This window comes from Bos indicus, chromosome 17 (genome assembly GCF_029378745.1).
Source record: "Bos indicus isolate NIAB-ARS_2022 breed Sahiwal x Tharparkar chromosome 17, NIAB-ARS_B.indTharparkar_mat_pri_1.0, whole genome shotgun sequence".
NCBI classification, from domain to species: Eukaryota; Metazoa; Chordata; class Mammalia; order Artiodactyla; family Bovidae; genus Bos; species Bos indicus.
This window is the reverse complement of record NC_091776.1, coordinates 15,904,254-15,925,306: the sequence shown is the minus strand read 5'-3', so window position 1 is coordinate 15,925,306 and position 21,053 is coordinate 15,904,254. Positions and strand designations below refer to the sequence as shown.

General features: G+C 37.7%; 1 protein-coding gene across 5 annotated transcripts in view; it reads right to left on the bottom strand.

Annotated features, from left to right (window-relative positions):
* INPP4B (inositol polyphosphate-4-phosphatase type II B) overlaps nt 1–21,053 on the bottom strand; it is a 714,114-nt gene that overhangs the window by 42,361 nt on the left and 650,700 nt on the right. For all 5 annotated transcript variants that reach the window (XM_019977498.2, XM_070769067.1, XM_019977497.2 and 2 more), the window contains 2 exons: nt 16,507–16,619; nt 12,621–12,775 (listed from right to left, as the gene is read on the bottom strand). In XM_019977498.2, coding sequence (XP_019833057.2) covers nt 12,621–12,775; nt 16,507–16,619 — 268 coding nt within the window. The remainder of the gene's footprint in view (nt 1–12,620; nt 12,776–16,506; nt 16,620–21,053) is intronic.

Sequence of the window (21,053 nt, the reverse complement as noted above, 5' to 3'; positions counted from 1 at the left end):
TATTTACATCCCATCTTGCTTTAAGAAGAATTTAAGGCAATCTAAATGGATACATAAAATGTAGTAAGTTATCAAGAATGGGTTGTGAGAAAGAGCTATACAGGGCAAGGGTTATGTCATAAAACTGAACCAAAAATGAAGCCACTATATTAAAAATAGAAAGCTTATAAAAGAATGATATACATTTGAAGTGCCCAGAACACTTACATTACTCATTTTAAGTTGAAAATATCATAAGTCAAAACTGCATTTAATGCATCTCACCTACAGATTGTTATAGCTTAGCCTAGACTACCTTCAGCATACTCAGAACACCTATATTAACCTACAGTGGCATAAAAATCATCTAACACAAAGCTTATTTTATGATATGGTCTTAAATATCTCATGTAAGTTATTAAATATTGTACTGAAAGTGAAACAAAGAACGGTTTTACTTAACATGACATCCTGCTGTCTACTATGCTGGCTTGAAAAGTATCACATGCGACTTGTTACTACTAATCAGCTACCAATTTTGTAAACGATATGTTTTATAAATTACACCCTTGATCCCTATAAAGATGTCATTCACAATCCCATAAATTCTGATGGGCTCAATGAATGGAAGAGAATGTGGTGTAATTGTGCATATTATATTTTTGCCCACAGGACTTGAGATCATTATCCTCAGATACAAATGTATTACACAGGGCATTTGAACTCGGTCATCTGTGATCTTCTGATCAGGAGAAAAGTTTGCAATATTTTGACTGTTTTTTTCATAAACTCTATTGCCTCCCGGTCCAGTTTTCATTAGATAGCCTGTGAAGACATTCAGTTTGTTACCCTGGGCTAGTGACTGAGCTCTACAGTCAAAATTCAGGTTAGAAGGAGAGTTGAAACTCTTTTAATGAAAGTGTTTTCTTGAGTATAGTAAGCACTTTGACAAAGTCAGGAATTTTTATGCAGTACACTGACAATACATTGATTTTAATAGTTTTGAATTTATTCTCATGTGCTTTAGGGCAAACATAACAAACATAACAAGTGCATGAATTCATGGACATCCTTGCCCTGGTCAAGACTACAATAAATGTCTATTCAGGTGACAGCTGTAGAAAAATCATTAGGTAGTTAAATGAATAACTGAGATTTGGGTAGCATTACTGTATGGGAATGGAATGCCATAACAAACCTGGAAAAGACTCATTAGAAGATCCTGATGCTTGAGGGATGAAAGACTGAGGGCAGGAGAAGAAAGAGATGACAGAGGATGAGATGGTTGGATGGCATCACCAATTCAATGGACATGACTTTGAGCAAACTCCAGGGAGACTGTGGACAGGGAAGCCTGGCATGCTGCAGTTCATGGGGTCACAGAGTTGGATATGGCTTAGTGACTCAACAACAGCAGCCATAACGTTGTAAGCTTTAAAGCAAATAGGATTTGAGATAGAACTACGATATGTGTTTCATGTCCATACATATTTTTGATTTTCTCTTTGAACACAGCATTCAAGTTCAACAATATGAGGCTATACCACTAGCTTCGTTGAGTCTTGTATTTCAACTTCCTGGGAGCATAGATGAACTTGCCGGATTTCAGCATAGCCATGGTCCTCACATCATTCAGGCCTGGGCTGCCTGTATCTCTAGCTTCTCTAATGAGAACAAGCCATTCCTAGGACTAGTTTCTGCTATACCTCATTTTCCAAGAACAAAAGCATTAATCATCTCCCTAATCGCCAAGAGGTTTTTGTTGTGTCTCAGTTGGAAGTTTCCTTCCCTTGTCTAAAAGGGAGCTCTAAAAAGTCTCAGATTACCTTATAGGCTCCTGTCAAAACACTGCATTTCACTTTCCAAACCCAAGAGATTTTTCTGTCCTATTTCACTGTGCTTTCATTTTTAAAGAAAATAAACAAAACAAATAAAAATGTTCTTTAAAAAAAACTACCACTTCTGAAACCCTCTTTTCTAGAACTTGATTTAAATGCAATAAACCAGTGCTTTATAAATGCTGGGACCTTTTTGGAAAGTCCCAGTTATATGCAAACCCCCACTATATGAAACAATAAAGATCAGCTATCAAGAGTGAAAACCAGGATGGCCAGGAAATATTTAGAAAGATGTTCAATATATTATATTATTGGGAAAATACTAATTAAGCCAAGATATCATTTTTTTACTCATTGGATTGGTAAATAAAAAAAAATCAAAAACAAAACTCATAGTACAAATATGGGGTCATGTAAAAAAAATGGAAGCATGTGCATGCCTAATAGAATATAAATTAGTGTAGGGCCATAGGGTAGCATCTAGTAATATTGAAAATATGAATACCGTCCATTCCACTTACAGGTTTACCCACCGTTATGCTCGTATTCATAACTATACATGTGAATATGTCTCTTTCACTATTGCTTATAGTACCAAAATATCAGAAACAACCCAAAATTCGATAGAGGAATAGATGAATTGTGGTCTATGCACACAAAGGAATACTATACAGCTATTAAAAGGAAAGAACAGACCTTATGTGAACATAGATCTCAAAAAACATAACATCAGCTGAGGAAAATGAATTGCTGAATGTGACACACACCATGAGAACACTTTTATAAACAAAAACCTCTAATAAATGTGAGGAATTAATAAATAATGCTCTTAGCCTGGGCCACTTAGATATTCCTAGTCAAGAACTCTTAACTTTTCTTTGCTACTTACCTAAATTGTACTAATCCTCAAGACACAATACAAATTCTACCTTCCTCTGGACCACTCCAACCCATAATGATTCCTTTTCCCCTGTGATCCACTCTAATAATAATAGTTTTAAGTATGTGACTTCATCTATGTCATATTCTCATTGTGGTGACTAATAAAGGTTCCTCCTAGAGAATGTTTCATGTAATTCTTAGTGTGCAGCAAGAACTCACTGACCCTTAGCTGTTATTATAAGTTTCGGTACCCCTGTGTTTAGCCCAGTACTCTGCCATGCTGCTGCTGCTGCTAAGTCACTTTGTCGTGTCCGACTCTGTGCGACCCCATAGATGGCAGCCCACCAGGCTCCTCTGTCCCTGGGATTCTCCAGGCAAGAACACTGGAGTGGGCTGCCATTTCCTTCTCCAGTGCATGAAAGTGAAAAATGAAAGTGAAGTCCCTCAGTCGTGTCCGACTCTTCGCTACCCCATGGACTGCAGCCCACCAGGCTCCTCCATCCATGGGATTTTCCAGGCAAGAGTACTGGAGTGGGGTGCCATTGCCTTCTTCGGTACTCTGCCATAGTACTCAATAAATGTTTACATTTGACTGCAACCATGATGGAGACATATTTCTGCTAATGATAACATTTGCCCAGGTCATCTCCTGAGGTCGGGTCCTGGCTCAGTAGTTACTAGACACTCAGTCAAATCTGTGGGCATTTGGGAGTTGGACGTTCCCAAGTTTCACTGGTTGATGCTGAGGCACTGCTCTGTGGGAATCAATCATGAACACTAAACTATTTAGTTTAAATAGGAGTTAAACTCAGATGCTCCTAGATTGTCCTCATGTTATTAGTTGAACTGTGTTAGTCAAAGTCACTGAGGGAGTTTAAGCCTTTTAAAACAAGTATTAATCCTGGGAGTTTTCTTCTAAGATCTTGAACACCTGGGGAATTCCTCAATTTCAGGAACCTCAGAGGCGGCACTTTTAGAGAAACATGGGACAAGAAAGGTTACACAGGGTAGCTTAAAAAAATGCGGAAAGCATGAACACTTACTAAGTGGAGCACCTCTGCCAGGCATAGAGAATTCAAATAGTTGATCTCATTTAACATGATGCCTCCAGGAGAGAGAGATAAGTTATCCCTGGTTTTCAGGTAAGGAAACTGAGGTCTGGAGATTAATTAACTTAAAAGCTGCACAGCAAATAATTTCCAGAATAAGCATTTAATCACAGGCCTTCTTGATTTTAAAAATCCATGTTTGAGGCAGAAGTTAAACTTATTTAAATTAGATTCATTTATATTTCATTGCATTAAATTAAATAAAAAACACATTCCATACACTTATTTATCTAGGTCCTTAGTTAATAATTTGAGGAACTGAGAGAAATGACTTATTTGGAAAGGTGTGTCTAAAACTGGTAATGGCTCTGAATGTTAAACTCCATACTCACAGGGTCTCAGGTTAATAGTACTTGAAAACAAAATTAAATATCAATACAAAACACATTAGGGAAAAGAAAGAAATCTGAAAATTACTACTTCTAGTAGCAGAACAACCTGACACATATAAATATATGAATAAGATAGCCTAAAATTAGCACATGCATTTTGTTTAGGAAATTGAATGGTTTTTGGTAGGTCATTCTTTGATTTCTCCAGAAAGAGCAGTTCTGTATTGGTGGGTCATCTGTGGATATCTTTTTAAGAGATAGTTGCTCCAACGTGATTTTTACAGACGTGTACTCTGCTGCATCTTTCACCTTAGCAGCGGCTGAAGCAACAACATCCTAAGTGGTGTAAGTTTTCACACTATTATTAGCAAGCCTAAGAAGATGGTGACCTCATCTGGGCTTATTACTGTGATTTGTCACAGAGGCAGGCTGAAATAATGCAGCAGACACACCACTGAAACTCTCAAGGGAAGAGAGAACTCTAAGTGATAATGAAGAAACTGTTCCCACTTGTGCCGTTCTACACAAACATGTCCCTTTCCAATAGTCAAGAGATAACTGAAAGCTTCAATTACCCATGTCTGCGATGCTTCGTATTCACTTCAATATTTGAATTAGGGGATAATATGAAATAATGGAAGCTCTTCTCCGACTAGTACAATCAAACAAAAGCTAAAAAAAAGAAGGCCAAAGTGGAAAGAAGACTAAGGAAGGAAGACATGTTTCTATCTAAACACAAATGATCTCCATGACTTGAAAGTGAACCCCACAAGAGAGGAAGTCATGAGAAATAAAACCTGTACTGACATCAGTAGATTGAGGTCATTTATTTATAAAGCAGAACATTTCATAAGTTACACTCCCTGACACATAAATTTCGTGTTGAGAATATGACATTCAACAGGATGATAAAACTCAATAAGGCTGATGGGCCTTTTAATCTCTCTCTTGTGAATTAAATATTTACTAAAATAGAATGATTAAAGCCCTGTATCTTAAGAGGGATAAATAGGTTGGATGCTGAAATATACCCTGATTAATCTTACTAAAGGCATCTCAGCTATCTTTAGAGTCATTACAGAATGACAGATTGCAGAGTAATACAGCATAAGGAAAATAAAAGTTACAGACTGACAGCTAAACAACATGGTGTCACACTGTTACACGCACACACACACCATCCTAGAGTTCCCCTCAAAGGAAAACAACAGAGAACAGGCATTTTCATTTTAATTTACTTTTAAGTGACAATTAAATTCCCCAACACAACTATTTTTGGATAAAATGTGACAGTTAATAATCTAGTCAAATTTTGTATTTTTAAATGCAATCCTAACTGTCTTTTAATCAAATATAAGTTTGAAAGTTCCTACTAAATGTGCTTTTTGCAAAAGCATTGGGACAAGAAAGCTCTTAGCACTCAACGGTGACTTCAGTATCAAACAACTGAGTGCTGATACTGCATTCATTCTTTATTTTATTTAAAAATAAAAATGCTGCTGATTATTCAGCCATCATTTTATGAACTTCTGCTATAGATATCAAGGAAGAATTTGGCAATACACATACACTTCAAAGAAAGGATAGATATACCAGGTTTATAGTCGTATCATAAAGTCTTTAGAGTCAGTTACTGAAGGGTAGTTGATTTACGTGAGGCAGACTTTAGTCAAATGGCTTTCAACCCCGGCTCTATCCCAGAGTCTGTGGTGGGACTCTGGAGAATCTCTACTTTAGTTTTACAATATAGGCAATTGCTAAGAGTTCCTTACAGAGGCATATCTACCCCAACTCCTCATCAGCTTCCTAATATGAAGAGGATTTTGTGCCACTTCAGTCAAACAGACCGTAGATAGTGGCACATGTTGGGAGCATGAAGCTGTTAAGTAATAATGGATATACAGGAAAAGAGAGAGTCTGAAATTTTTGAAAACAGGACAAAGGCTACAATGACAAGTTGAAATTATCATGGAGTAATCATGGTACAGGCAAACAAAAACTGAATCACATGACCACTGAGAATCCAGTGTCAGACAAGTCTCTGCACCACTGGGAACTTGAACTTTCTTTGAGCTATACCAGACCCAAGAACACCACCAGTCGTGCTCAGAACAATACCTGCCAGCTGCAACCTTACGGTCTCAGGGTCTCTCCTTGTAACTGTGCAACCGTTTGGGACGCCAACCAATCCTCGCTTAACAAGTACACTCATTCTTGCCACACACAGTAGTGTTCAGTCATGTCCGACTCTTTGCAACCCCATCGACTGCAGCTTGTCAGGCTCCTCTGTCCATGAGAATTTTCAGATAACAATACTAAAGTGGGTTGCCATTTCCTTCTCCAGGGGATCTTCCTGACACAAACCTCAGTCTCTTTTGTTTTTCCAGTTCCAATTGTAATTCTTGATAAACAACTCATGGGACTAACTGTAACCTTATGGGTTTTTGCCTTTAAAAGCCTCCCCTATTTTGTAATCTGGTAGGACGAATTCAGGGCTTCCCAGGTGGCTCAGAGGTAAAGAATCAGCCTGCCAAGCAGGAGATGCAGGTTCGATTCCCTGGTTGGGAAGATCTCATGGAGAAGGAAACAGCAACCCACTCTAGTATTCTTGCCTGGGAAATCCCATGGACAGAGGAGCCTGGTGTCCATGGGTTCACAAAACAGTCAGACACGACTCAGCAAATAAACACAACAATAAAACACAATACAATTGTTTGTTGAATTTGCGTCTCCTGGGTTGTAGCCCTAAATGAACACCTTTTTATTTCAATCATGTCTGTTTCTGAAACTTTGGTTGACAGATTCAGCCTGTGATGGTAGATTGTGGCCTGTTTGTTTTTGAATTTGTATCCAAACCTCTTTAAAACTTTCACTTTCATCTTGTGGAACTTTTGCTTATAAATGTCACAACTGAGTGATAATTTCCCTTACTTCCAACTGCCTATGTATGTGCAAAACTTCCTAACAGATAGGACCTGAACATTTTAGAAACCTATGTTATTCATTCACTCATTCACTGAATATTTATTGAGAACCTACCATAACTAGACTTTATTCTAGTACTGGAAATATAGAGGTGAACAAGAAAAAAAAATCCATACTCTCATAGAGTTTATTCTGGTGAAAGGGCTTCTGAACAAGCAGAGAGATGAAGCTTTGTTTATCAATAACACTTTTCTCATCCATAAGTAATTTGAAACTTATAGCAATAAGCAGTATAAAAAAGTAAAATTTAATATAGATGGGGGAAAAATAAAACTAGCAAAACAGAAGTGGTATTATAACCCTGGTGAACTTTAAAAAATATCCAGAGTAAATAGCCTGAAAGGTGTTTAGAATAATTCAACCATAAAATAAACCATAATTGATATTAAATAAAATAAACAATTTAATACCTTTAAAATATAATCAAACTCCATTAAAATGCTAGTTTTTTTTAAAATCCAGGATTGTGTCCTAGAATATTTATAAAGTTCTTAAAAATTCTGTCTCTGTCTCAATGATGAACTGTGCACAGTCCAAATTTAAGTTTTTAAATGCCTCTGAAGCAGTTCCAGTGTACATCTAAAAGTCAGCATCTGAAGGGTAGGACTTCTGATCAGGTGGCAGAGCAAAGAGCTCTGCAAATCTTCGTCCTCCTCCCAGAGCTATGACACTGAAAAATATTGTCCAAACCAATCATTTAAGCACCCTAATAATCAGCCAAAGTCAAGCAATGAGTGGAAAAGAGTTTCTACTTGGAAAATTGCTGACTGGTAGGGAAGGAGAGAGCCAGTCTACGATCTTCCTATCCAGGGCTACTCCCACCCCCATCCCTCTCCCAGAGTGGGGTCGCCATGGAAACCAACAACTTTGTTGCCAAAGGCCCTGAATGCATTTGAAGAAGAGTGGAAAATCACACACTCCAGCACTGTCAGAAGCATTAGCAACCTTGTGCTTGTGCTCAGGTTGCTTCAGCCATGTCTGACTCTTTGTGACCCCATGAAGCCCGCCAGGCTCCTCTGTCCATGGGATTCTCCAGGCAAGAATACTGGAGTGGGTTGTCACACAAACAAATGCTCCCAGCAATCCTCACAGCTGGCCTCAGGCTGCACTTCCATTTGGGCCACTCCCCAGAGCAAGTGGACTACTCATGAATGCAACGGGAAAGGAAACCCTGGGCATCAAGAGAGCCACAGAGGGCTTTGACCAATTTCCACACATCTTGGGTTGACTAGTAGGACCTAAAAAGGCCTGATGGGAAGAAAATGTAGGATGGATACAAAAATTCTTGAACTGGAATATATTTCCAAATTAACACACAGATACATCAACAAAGCCTCTAACTGGCTAGAACTGTTTGAACACAACTTCTGTCTAATCAATGACAGACACTAAATTACCGAGAGCCAAATGCAACCCCAGGAAATAAGGCTTAGACACAAAAAAAACCTGAACTACAGTTTCAAAAAGTAATTGAAAACACAATTTTAAAAAGAGATGGAAAAGTTGCTAAACAGTTCTGAAAAACAGAAGGCAACAGAAGGTATTCATATTAATATTGTTCTTCATTTATTCAGCCACTGTTTATATTTATTTCAGTCTGGACCAGACTTCTCAGGTGGCACCAGTGGTAAAGAATCCACCTGCCAATACAGGAGACTCAAGAGATGTCCGTTCAATTCCTGGGTTGGGAAGACCCCCTGGAGAAGGAAATAGCAACTCACTCCAGCATTCTTGCCTGAAGAATTCCATGGACAGCAGAGCCTGGCAGACTACAATCCACAGGTTGCAAAGTGTCAGACACAACTAAGTGCACACACACACACACACACACACACACACACACACACACACACACATAGGACCAGACACTGTGCTCAATGCCCAGATATTAATACAATAGTGAACAGGATAGGTAAGGTTGAAAGCAAAAAGTCTGCATTCTAGAACTAGAGTTTTCTCTTCAAATCTCAGAATTTAGTCAGAATACTCTAGTCTGATACACAGTCTCAAATTTCTAAAAGTATGTAGTTTTTATGACATATGTGTTAAGTAATATTTTGACTAACAGATGTGAAGTAGTCAAATACATAACCAAATAATTTGAAGTGACAGCATTTTGTTTTGCTTGGTATAAAGAAAATAACAATAAATATAACTAAGGCAAACAAGGTCTTACTGTACAGCACAGGAAAAAAATATAACTAAGGCATCTGTGTTTTAGTGCCAGCGGTCCCATCACTTCATGGGAAATAGATGGGGAAACAGTGGAAACAGTGTCAGACTTTATTTTCTTGGGCTCCAAAATCACTGCAGATGGTGACTGCAGCCATGGAATTAAAAGACACTTACTCTTCGGAAGGAAAGTTATGACCAACCTAGATAGCATATTCAAAAGCAGAGACATTACTTTGCCAACAAAGGTTCGTCTAGTCAAGGCTATGGTTTTTCCTGTGGTCATGTATGGATGTGAGAGTTGGACTGTGAAGGAGGCTGAGCGCCGAAGAATTGATGCTTTTGAACTGTGGTGTTGGAGAAGACTCTTGAGAGTCCCTTGGACTGCAAAGAGATCCAACCAGTCCATTCTGAAGGAGATCAGCCCTGGGATTTCTTTGGAAGGAATGATGCTAAAGCTGAAACTCCAGTACTTTGGCCACCTCATGTGAAGTGTTGACTCATTGGAAAAGACCCTGATGCTGGGAGGGATTGGGGGCAGGAGGAGAAGGGGACGACAGAGGATGAGATGGCTGGATGGCATCACTGACTTGATGGATGTGAGTCTGGGTGAACTCCAGGAGTTGGTGATGGACAGGGAGGCCTGGCGTGCTGCGATTCATGGGGTCACAAAGAGTCGGACACGACTGAGTGACTGAACTGAACTAGTACTTTCTGAGTAGTCTTTATTCTTACAGTTAAGTAGATTTGACTAAATTTCAAAGGTGATGCCTTAATCTCAAATTCTATGATTATTTGTAAGGGCATACAACAATATACATTAACATAAAATATTTATAAGAAACCTATCTAGATTAATGAATGCAATCCACTCATAATTAGCTTAGCATTTGTAAGCACATGTACATTTTCAAGGTGGTATTGAAATAGCTTATTTTCTTAAATAGACAAAACATTGCATGCAAAACCTTATTTACAAGATTTTAATATTAATATATGGTATTGGAGTCAGACCATATGTCATAATATATTTGCAAAAATACACAAGGCTCATAATTGCCTAGACTTGATTGTCTCAGGAAGATCAAGACCCTTGATATTTATTTTTCTAACAAGTACCATACAGTGATTGTTCTCAAGTGTTGTTCTAATCATGTAACACATATCAGTTCATTTAATCCTTGAGACCTTCCTAAGAAGGGCTATTATTATTAGCTTATTTGTTTTACATAAGGAGAGGACTGAGGTACCAACTTGCCTCAGGTAGTAAGGCAGGATGAGATTAAGTTCCTCTTGGCTGGTAAGTGGCACGTGACCTGGGTTCAAACTCAGGACAGCTGGCTCCCAAGTCCCTTCCTCCCATCTACTCTTCCCTGTGGCCAGAGCTTATAAAGCTATGGGCTTGTAAGATGGTACCCAAAGAGGGAGGGTATGGAAGTTATTTAAGACAATAATATATCTTATTTCCCTTAAACATACACACACACACACACACACACACAGACAAGTCCTCACACTGTCACACAGTACTCACATGTACAAAAAACCAAAGGCTAAGTTTGTCAGATTGGAAATTTACATGTGTGTGTGTGTGTGTGTGTGTGTGTGTGTGTGTGTGTATCACCAAAGTAGTGGGGATATGGAAGTCATGGTCTTCAATATTTTTGGATTAAATTTCTAGTGCCTTACTTTAGGTCACAATCCAAAACTTAACCCCCATAAATATGTCATTAGCAAACATACTGACATATAATATTAGTTCCTCCAGCCTTTATACGTTACCAAAATATTTAGTTATATATTTCAACATGTATATGACAGATACACCCTTTATTTACCAGTTGGAAAAAATACCTTTCTAATTTAAGGGTCCTCTCTTACCTCTATCTTAAATAAACAAGTAACAAATTCAACTTGCAAATTATGTTGGTTGACTCATTCCAGTCCTCTGAGGTCTCTGACCTGGAATAGCATGTGGCCTGCCCTCCACAGCTGGCATCTTTGTTCCATCCATAGTGATATTTATACTTCTTAAATGCACAACAGAAGGTTTCATACTCAGATCCTGAATCTCCCCTGTGAGTGCTGAGATAATTTTTGAAAAAAGTCTTTTCTAACAACCAAACGTGTTTGTATGGCTGAGATGCTCATGTCAGGCCTCAAAGACATCCTCATACACTTATCCAAAAGTTATGGTAGAACGCCACTGAACAAAGAAAATGCCAAGAGACATGAAATGGGGTAAAAGCGAGGGCTTCAGAAACCTCTCATTAGCGGGGAAAACACACAGCACAGAAAGAGCACAGGCGAGCGTCGCCTCACCATGGAGAGCCCAGAGCAGTTAAAAGAAAAGTGAAGCTAATGACGTGCCAGATGAGCAGCAGCCTTCTCAGTGCATCATATGACGTTCCTTCTTGCAATCTGGGAGCCTGTCCCATTTTCCTGTGGTGCTTTTGAGTCAGTCTTTGTAGGAAAGAGATAAGTTCCCTAAAGTTTCTAATTAACGTATGTCCTTGCTGATAGAGCCTGGGAAAGAGGCACTTCTTCCTTTCCATTACGGCTTATATTTTAGATTTAATTACTGTAGAAATGAATCAGGAAACATGACTTCAGGCAGAACATTTTAAATGTCGGCGGAGTGATCATATTAATTCTCCATTTTAAAGGATCCATTATCCCATCTTTACGATGACTGATGTGAAAATAATTTTAGGAAAGAGGTTAAAGATGGGAAGACCCTACAAGCCATGGTAGGATGACCCATGTGATGCCATTTTTTGGATAGCTGATTTGTTTGGATAAAGATTTAGTTTTATTTTATGTGTACACTTAAGGACTTGTACATAAAGGAACTGTACTCTTCTTCAAGTGTTTTACATGAAGGAACCTGAGCCCTTCAACTTGAGTTTAAATGTGTTAATGAAATATATCCTCCATTCACATGATCAAAATCTGGTCACATTTTTTTACTGCCTAAAATGAATAGAGGGAATACTTAAAATTATTTTATCTTTCATGTCATGAGCTCAAAGTCAAGGAAATGCAGTGAAGTTACTAAATGTTTGGTCCTCCAGTACAATATGTATTAGGAAAAATAAAAACCTTAAAATAAAAGAAAAAATAAGGTCTTACTGTACAGCACTGGGAACTATATTCAATATGCTGTGATAAACCATAATGGAAAAGAATATGAAAATGAATATATATACATATGTATAACTAAATAATTTTGCTGTACAGCAGAAATTAACACAATATTGTAAATCAACTACACTTCAATAAATTTTTTTTAAAAAGAAAGAAGTTGAAAACATGTGGGCTACCTTCTCATACAATCCAGTGCTCGGATAAAGAAGTCCTTGTGTAACTGATGCTCATCTCTCAGGATTGAGCACTGTTCAAGCGTCACGGACATCGACGTCCTGTCTTTGGCACTTTTACAACAGGTGAAACGAATGCCATTTAGTTTGCGACAAATCTGTAACAGACATAGAAATGGTTTCTTGTTTATTTGTAGATTACTCTCAAGCATCAGAGTCCTCTAAACACTCCTAGTCTAAACTTACCAAATTTATGCTAATTTTATGAAAGTCAACTATTTCAATATGCCCTGTGGAATGGAAAAATAATACCTTTTCATTTCAAAAGCTGATGGAATAGATTTAATTTATTTAGCTCTTTGTACATGAGGTGTGGGGCTGTTGAAGGCACGTAAGATGGTAAATATTCCTCAGAGGCAGCGATGCTCTGAGAGGGTATCTAAGCTGCAGGGGCTAATGATAATAATCACAGCTCAGAAGTAACATCTTATTAGTGATGGGGGAAAAAAATCTGTATTTCCTGGATAAGCCCTTTGAATATTAAAGAGCTAATACCTTCTCACATATGTTTGAAATAACTTTTGCTAATCTCTGTGGGATAGTATGAGACTTTAAACATCCACGTGGTGCCAAGTGCAGCAGATAAGGAAACCACTCATCAATGTAACTAACAAGAACTAGGACGCCACAAATGGCCATTGTTAATTGCATATCTACTGTGCACCCGGCACAATGCTAATAAATTTCACATAGATCTGCTCTTCCAATTTAATTGCACATGAACCCTGGAGGAAAGCATATTCCTCTTATCTTACAGATGAGAACACTGAAGTTTAGATAGGTAAGATGACTTATGTACAACAGAGCAGAGCCAGGGTACTAATATAACTCTATCTAACAAGGACCAAGTCTTTAACTTCTGTTCTATTCTGCTTCTCTCTGTAATTCTTTTTTTTTTTTTTCTTGTTATTCTGATGTAAGCCAGAAGAAGAATCTCTGAGTAGCAATAATTTATGGGCTTATTGCCTGCTAGGTAACAGGCGAATCACTCCATTCTTTTTCCTTCCCTGGCCCTGGTAATGCTCTGATATGAGACACCAATCATCAACGTAGCATCAACAATGTTAATCAACATGCACTTAAGATACATTTAATGTGATGAAATACAGGTCTGCTTTATTATCTGCCATCAAGGAAGCCTTAACAGTTGCCTACTTTGAAAAGAGGGTATAATAATACAGTTCATCAAAGGTTTTTACCATGATTTAAATATGACTCCAACACTTAGCTTAGGATTTACAACTCTTTAATAGACCTTAGGTAAATACTTTCTCACCATCTTTAACGTGACTAGAGAAATGTGAGAGCATGATTTCAACACATAATCTTTTTTTTATCTAGAAAACTCTAATGTTTTTAAATAAACAGTATTTCAAAATTTTTCATATAAAATAACAAAAGCTTTACTAAATTTATAATAACAGTATATAGACCTCAATGGTCACTTATGAGAGATGATCTTTAAAAAGAGTGAATATTCTTTAAAATGCTCTGTCACAATTATATGCAGCTATCCTATTAAGGATATTTCATGTGTCAAATTTAAAACAAATAGGAAGCTTGGGCAATTCCTTCAAAGCAGACTGTTTGGGTCTTCATTTCTGTATTTCACAACTCTTTAGAGCCAAATGAGTTGTTTAATTTGGCTCTAAATTTAAATTTAACATTTAATTTAACATTAGCTTAATTTAGTGTTTGGTATTTTTAAGTTCTCATTTTCAGTTTTAAAAATTCATTGAGATAAAATCAAATAGCTTTATATTTTTAATTAGAACATAAAACAGTAAAAAAAAAAAAAGAAGCAATATTTCTTTGTTTTAAAGAAGAAATAGAGACAAAAATTAAAATTTTGTGGAAGATGTTGAAGGGAATTTCTATATTTCTTGAAGAGTAATACCAAGGTCCCTGGTTTACAAAGAGGATACTGAAACTCATGTATCACTCTACAGATATGCTATTTATAGTTAAGCCAATATTCCTACAGAATGTCAAATTTGTACACTATGGGTGTTGTACATTTATCAAGGCAGGCAAACATCCATTCATTCATTCAGTGGGAAGTTGTGAGTAAGCCATATTTGACTGGTATATACATTTCAGCTAAAGTTGAAACTCCAATACTTTGGCCACCTCATGTGAAGAGTTGACTCATTGGAAAAGACCCTGATGCTGGGAGGGATTGGGGACAGGAGGAGAAGGGGACGACAGAGGATGAGATGGCTGGATGGCATCACTGACTCGATGGACAAAAGTTTGGGTGAACTCCAGGAGTTGATGATGGATAGGGAGGCCTGGAGTGCTGCGATTCATGGGGTCGCAAAGAGTCGGACACGACTGAGCGACTGAACTGAACTGATACGTTTCAAAAACATTTTCAGAAAAGTGTAGGATTTATGGGAAATTTCTTTATATATTCAAATAAGAAAACTACATGTACTAGAAAAAACATACATTTGTGGTTCTGTGCATCCTTAACTTAAAAATTTACATGACTGACAATATGTATATAATGACATGTGTATATGTTCCTAAGTTGTCAGATAGCCCTGGGAAATGATCAAACTCCTTTTGTGCTCTCATGTCATTAGTAATGTTGCAAAAATAACTTATGACCTGTCTTTGTGAAATTTTTCTGAGAATTAGCAACCATAGCAGTCTTTGAAGATGTAAAGAGCAGACATGGGAGAAAGAACTATTAAAAACAACCTTCATGTAATGCAGGATGATGCTAAATGGGACCAGTGTAAATGAGCTGCTCAAAAGCAATCTTTCATACTGCTGCCTTTCATGTTCTTCCCTGGGGCTCCAAGAGGGCATGAAGGGAAACCAAAGCAGCTTTCCCCCTGCCCTGTTCTTGGTAAATTATTTTATATATACGCATGGTAAATTATCCATTCCTTTTTCCCAGAAGACAGTAAGTAATACTGGACTATAATTGAACCGTTTGCAGTAGGGGAAAGCCTTTGTTTTAAATACTATTGATAGAAAATGAATAGCACACACAAGAAGATCTGTTACACTGAACTCCAAATTACATAAGCAGCCCTGTATGTGCAGTAAGTACAAATATGACATGCATCAAAAAGATCTCCAAAGTGTGTCTTTCCTGATGAAAAGATCCTTTCCTCGTGAAAGGATCTCTGGGCCTGAACGTTTAACAAAATTCATATTTTCATGTGAGCTATGCCTGAATGGTTGCCAGATAAGAGTTTAAAAATATAGGCACAGTTTTCTCCCTCGATTTTGTAGAAACCTGGAGTGGGAAAGCAAGTATATCTTTTACCTTGAGGGTGCCATTAAATGAGAAAAGACCATACAAAATATAGCTCATTACCCCAAGAGCCATCCATCAGTAATAAATTCTATGCCAATATCGAGATGAACAAGTACATTTACAAGCTCATTAACAAAGCACTATGTCCAGAAGCCCTACCGAGGCTGTGAGTCAGAGATCAGATAATCACATTCTGTTGAAACCATACTTCTCTAGGGCATCACTTCAAAACCTTATTGAGATGGGCAATTGACATTGCAACACACAATATCAAGAAAATCACAGACACTTGATTTTAACCTCAAAGTATCAAACACATCCTGAATTTATAAGAAAAGCTAATGAATAGGATTTTTTCTTGCTGAATACATCTTCTATCTTGTGTTCTAGACTATTGATAAGCTAGATGCCTAATCTCTTGAATAATGGAGAGTGACATCTGGTAAGCCAAAGTGCAGAAGTTGGACCCTACAGAGCAGATACCCAATATGCCAATATGCTTGCTGATTGATCATCATGGTGACAAGGAATAATATTTGACAGAAGAGTGCCTACCGTTGCAGCCAGCCACATGATTTCTACATTCTTTCTCTTTTTGGCTTGGATATTTTGATGGAGATTTTCGAGTAATCCTTTTAAATCATTCTGTTCTTGAAAATGTGAAATGTCTGAAAAACAAGAAAGGCGGGGTAAAAAGGAAATTTGTGTTAGAGTTAAGCTGCCCACAGGGTTTTTTTAAACATATTTGTAAATGCAGTTTCCAAAACAACAAATGCCACTTTGGAGCAGAGAGTATTTGAGGATAATCATACTTCCTTACTTACTCATACTTTACTTAGAAATATGCCTCAGTTTCCCTCATTCCTTATGGTGTATAACTGGTCATATAATACTTACCAAGAAGGGAAAAGTTTTAATGATGAGGGCTGCCTCACTTCAATGAAAGCATACAATGTGGATGAGGTGTGAGACACAACTTTTCATTTTTGGTGACCAAGCAGCTAGTTTGAATCACGAGATTATATCAAACTGAACATCTCAGAGGTGAAATTTGGAGTTCAACCAAAACACATGAAATCAGTTTCTACGCAGCAAGATTCTTCAACTTAGGCGATACTGACATTTTGGACTGGCTAACACGTTGTTGAGAATGGGCCTATAGTCTGTGTTGTGGGATGTTAAACTGCATTCTGACCTCTATCATTTAGAAGTCATTATTACCCTTGCATTGTGATAATCAAAAGTATCTTCAGACATTGCAAATGTGCCTTGTAAAGTCTATTCTGGTTGAGAACAAGTGCCATTAAGGAGCAGAGGTATGGATGGAAAGAGGAACAACGCAAGAGGCAATAGTTAATTAAATGCGATAACTGAGGAAGGGAGCAGGAAGTGACCAATTGCTCAGATCTCTACATACTCATAACTAGAGCACGGGTACCCAATGGCATATGGTTCATATTTAAACCTAAGGAAATGTACATTATGACACAGTGTCCCTGAGTCTCAGGGAGATGGAATTCAAGTTTAGAATACAGAGATGGACACAAAAAGCCTAAGAGAATGGTTGGGTTAGTACCATCACTCTACCATGGAATCCACAAATTAAGGGATGAAGAACTCCTGAGAGCTATAACTGAGGCTAAAAGCAGAAGAAAATACATAAGAACAATATGGACTATATCCAAGCTATCTTGTTACATTAAAGAGATAGATATGTTCCTGAATCTGATCACATTAAAAATGACACAAATAAGCTTTAATTATAATGAAGCTTTACACTTTCCAAAATTGTACTAGATATTTCCTTTTATTAAAATAATATATCTGAGTAGTTCTTGACTTCAGCCCCAGAGAGTAGAGGAAATATTTCCTAATAAAATGTATTTGCAATTTATATCTACCAAGAGTGGAAGTGGTTGGTGAAATGGAACTAAGCATTGAAAACAATTATATATCATCTTGAATTTCATGTCCACAAAATAGAAGAAGGTCAGGACAATCCAGATTCATATCCTGTTTTAAGGAGGTGAGATGCAACTTTTTTTTTTTGCTTCAAACTTTCCCTGAAGTCCAACTCCAGGATTTTTTTTTTTTAAACTTTACATAATTGTATTAGTTTTGCCAAATATCAAAATGAATCCGCCACAGGTATGCATGTGTTCCCCATCCTGAACCCTCCTCCCTCCTCCCTCCCCATACCATCCCTCTGGGTCGTCCCAGTGCACTAGCCCCAAGCATCCAGTATCGTGCATCGAACCTGGACTGGCAACTCGTTTCTTACATGATATTTTACACGTTTCAATGCCATTCTCCCAAATCTTCCCACCCTCTCCCTCTCCCACAGAGTCCATAAGACTATTCTATACATCAGTGTCTCTTTTGCTGTCTCGTACACAGGGTTATTGTTACCATCTTTCTAAATTCCATATATATGCGTTAGTATACTGTATTGGTGTTTTTCCTTCTGGCTTACTTCACTCTGTATAATAGGTTCCAGTTTCATCCACCTCATTAGAACTGATTCAAATGTATTCTTTTTAATGGCTGAGTAATACTCCATTGTGTATATGTACCACAGCTTTCTTATCCATTCATCTGCTGATGGACATCTAGGTTGCTTCCATGTCCTGGCTATTATAAACATATGCATGATTCCTCTTTATTAGTTCCTAAATGCGAAAACTGTCAAAAGTCAATTTTTTTCTGTGTAACTATAGACAATTCTTTTTTCCTTTTCTAATTTTTTTGGCCACAATGTATATGCAGGATCTTAGTTCCCCAACCAGGGATAGAACCCACACCCCCTGCATGGGAAGCATGGAGCCTTAATCACTGGCTGACCAGGGAAGTCCCAATGATTCTGTTAAGACAGAGAAACTTTCCCTAAAAACCTCGCATTGTTAGGCAGGAGACTCTGATACACAGAGACTTGAACAGGACACAGGTTAAGGATAAAGGGGAGGAGGCGTAAATACAGAAGGCCTTGAAGAGAATTGCTGAGTCAGTGCAGGACTCAAGAGCTAATGGAAGACACCGAGGACAGTCATGGTGCCTTCTAACTGATGCTTACAGAGCAGGAGGAGTAAGTCAGGTCTGCCATCATGCCTCTTAATGCTGATAAATGGCAAACAAAATAAAACCCCAATAGTCCATGGCTTAGAATAATGATCAGCAATTTTAAATGATGAAAAGGGGGTATCATTGACATAGAAAGTGACCTTGACATTGCTGAAAGGAAAAATCAGTCATATTAATAAATGAATTTATTTATATAACACTGTGTATGCGTGTGAATTTATTTGTGTGCCACTATGTGTGCACACGCTTGCCTCTCTATGAAACCGCAGGCAGAACAAGACATCGGTTTAGATACTAACAGCATTCATCTTTGGGTTGTGAGACTTAGGGTGATTTTTCAGCTGCTTTTTAAAACACATATATATTTTATATTGAAATATAATTGATTAACAGTGTGTTAGTTTCAGGTGTAAAGCAAAGTGATTCAGTTATACCTATACATGTACCTATTCTTTCTCAAATTCTTTTCCAGTTTAGGCTATCACAGAATATTGAGCAGAGTTCCCTGTGCTAAACACTAGATTCTTGTTGGTTATCTATTTTAAATATAGCCATGTGCACATGTCAATCCCAAACTCCCAATCTATCCCTCACTCAACTGCTTTTTTATGTCATTTGAGACACTTACAATAAATATGCATTGCTTTAAAATAGTAGTTATTTTAAAAGCAAGGGAGAACAGAGTACACATATATAAGAAAAGGGGAAAAAACCCTGAATTCTCATAATACAAAGACCTGACCGCCAAGTCTCCAAGGTCGCAGGGTGGGATAGATTTTTAAACCATTATTAACTGCAGTCAAGTGTATGCGGTCATGGGCTATGACACAACAGTAAAAATAATATTAGGGGTCTAAGAAAAGGAGTGGGCAATTCAATGAAGAATAGTTGGATTTGGAAGGGTTTCTAACAAAGGTAATGCTTTGTGTCTAATGAGAGCATTTTATGGTGAGAGAAAAGTGTCAGCAAAGGCACGGACCTATGAGGAAAAGTGGGAGTTCACCACATCCTTGGAGAGCATGATCTCAGAGGCAAGAATTATGAAGAGTTTTGCTACTATTCTGAGATATCTGAACTTCTTCCTTAAAAAATGGGAGCACCTGGTGAATTTTAAATATGGACATAACCATATCTGACAGGTCCCTGAGACACTTTCTGAAATCACCTGGTATAAATGACTTTCAAACATTTTTGAAAGGAATACAAAAGAATTTTACTTCATATAATTGTCCAGTTAGGCACACGTTTATCCCTTTGTAACACACATTTTATGAAATCTATTTACCCCTGGGCTTCACTGGTGACTTAGATGGTAAAGAATCTGCTTGCAATGCAGGAGACCCAAGCTTGATCCCTGGGTTGGGAAGATCCCCTGGAGAAGGGAATGACTACTCACTCCAATATTCTTGCCTGGGAAATCCCATGGACAGAGAAGCCTGGCGAGCTACAGTCCATGAGTAGCAAAGAGTCAGACAGGACTGAGCGACTCACACTGTCATATTCACATTCCATGTTGCTTTCTTTTGAATGTTGGTCCCAACCCACCAAATTGATTTAACATCTAAATCATGTCAACATGAAAAAAAAAAAATCTTGCAAAGCATGGATTTAAGGTAAGTCTATATTCAAGATGTTTAGGTGATTGTTTCATAAGGTTCATAGTCAGAGGAGACAAGTCAAAAACCCAGTGTCTCCAGTACTGTGCCAGTAATTTTCCTCCAAACTGTGTTAGTGTCTTCACAGTTGGCTGGTGGCATTAAAAAAGCAATTCCAGTATTAAAACAATAGACCAGGCTTCTTCAGAACTCTGAGAATCCAGAACAAAGCATAATAACTTTTCAAAATGATTTAGTTTCATAGTTGATGTGAAGATTTTTAAATCAGCCATTTTAAACAGACTACAAGGTTCCTAAAATAAGTCAAACAAATGGCCATCCTTTGCTCATTTCTACCACATAAAGACAGTGCTTTCAGATACATAGAAATGATGATCCGTAGAAATTTCACTCCTTCTCCTTATGGCA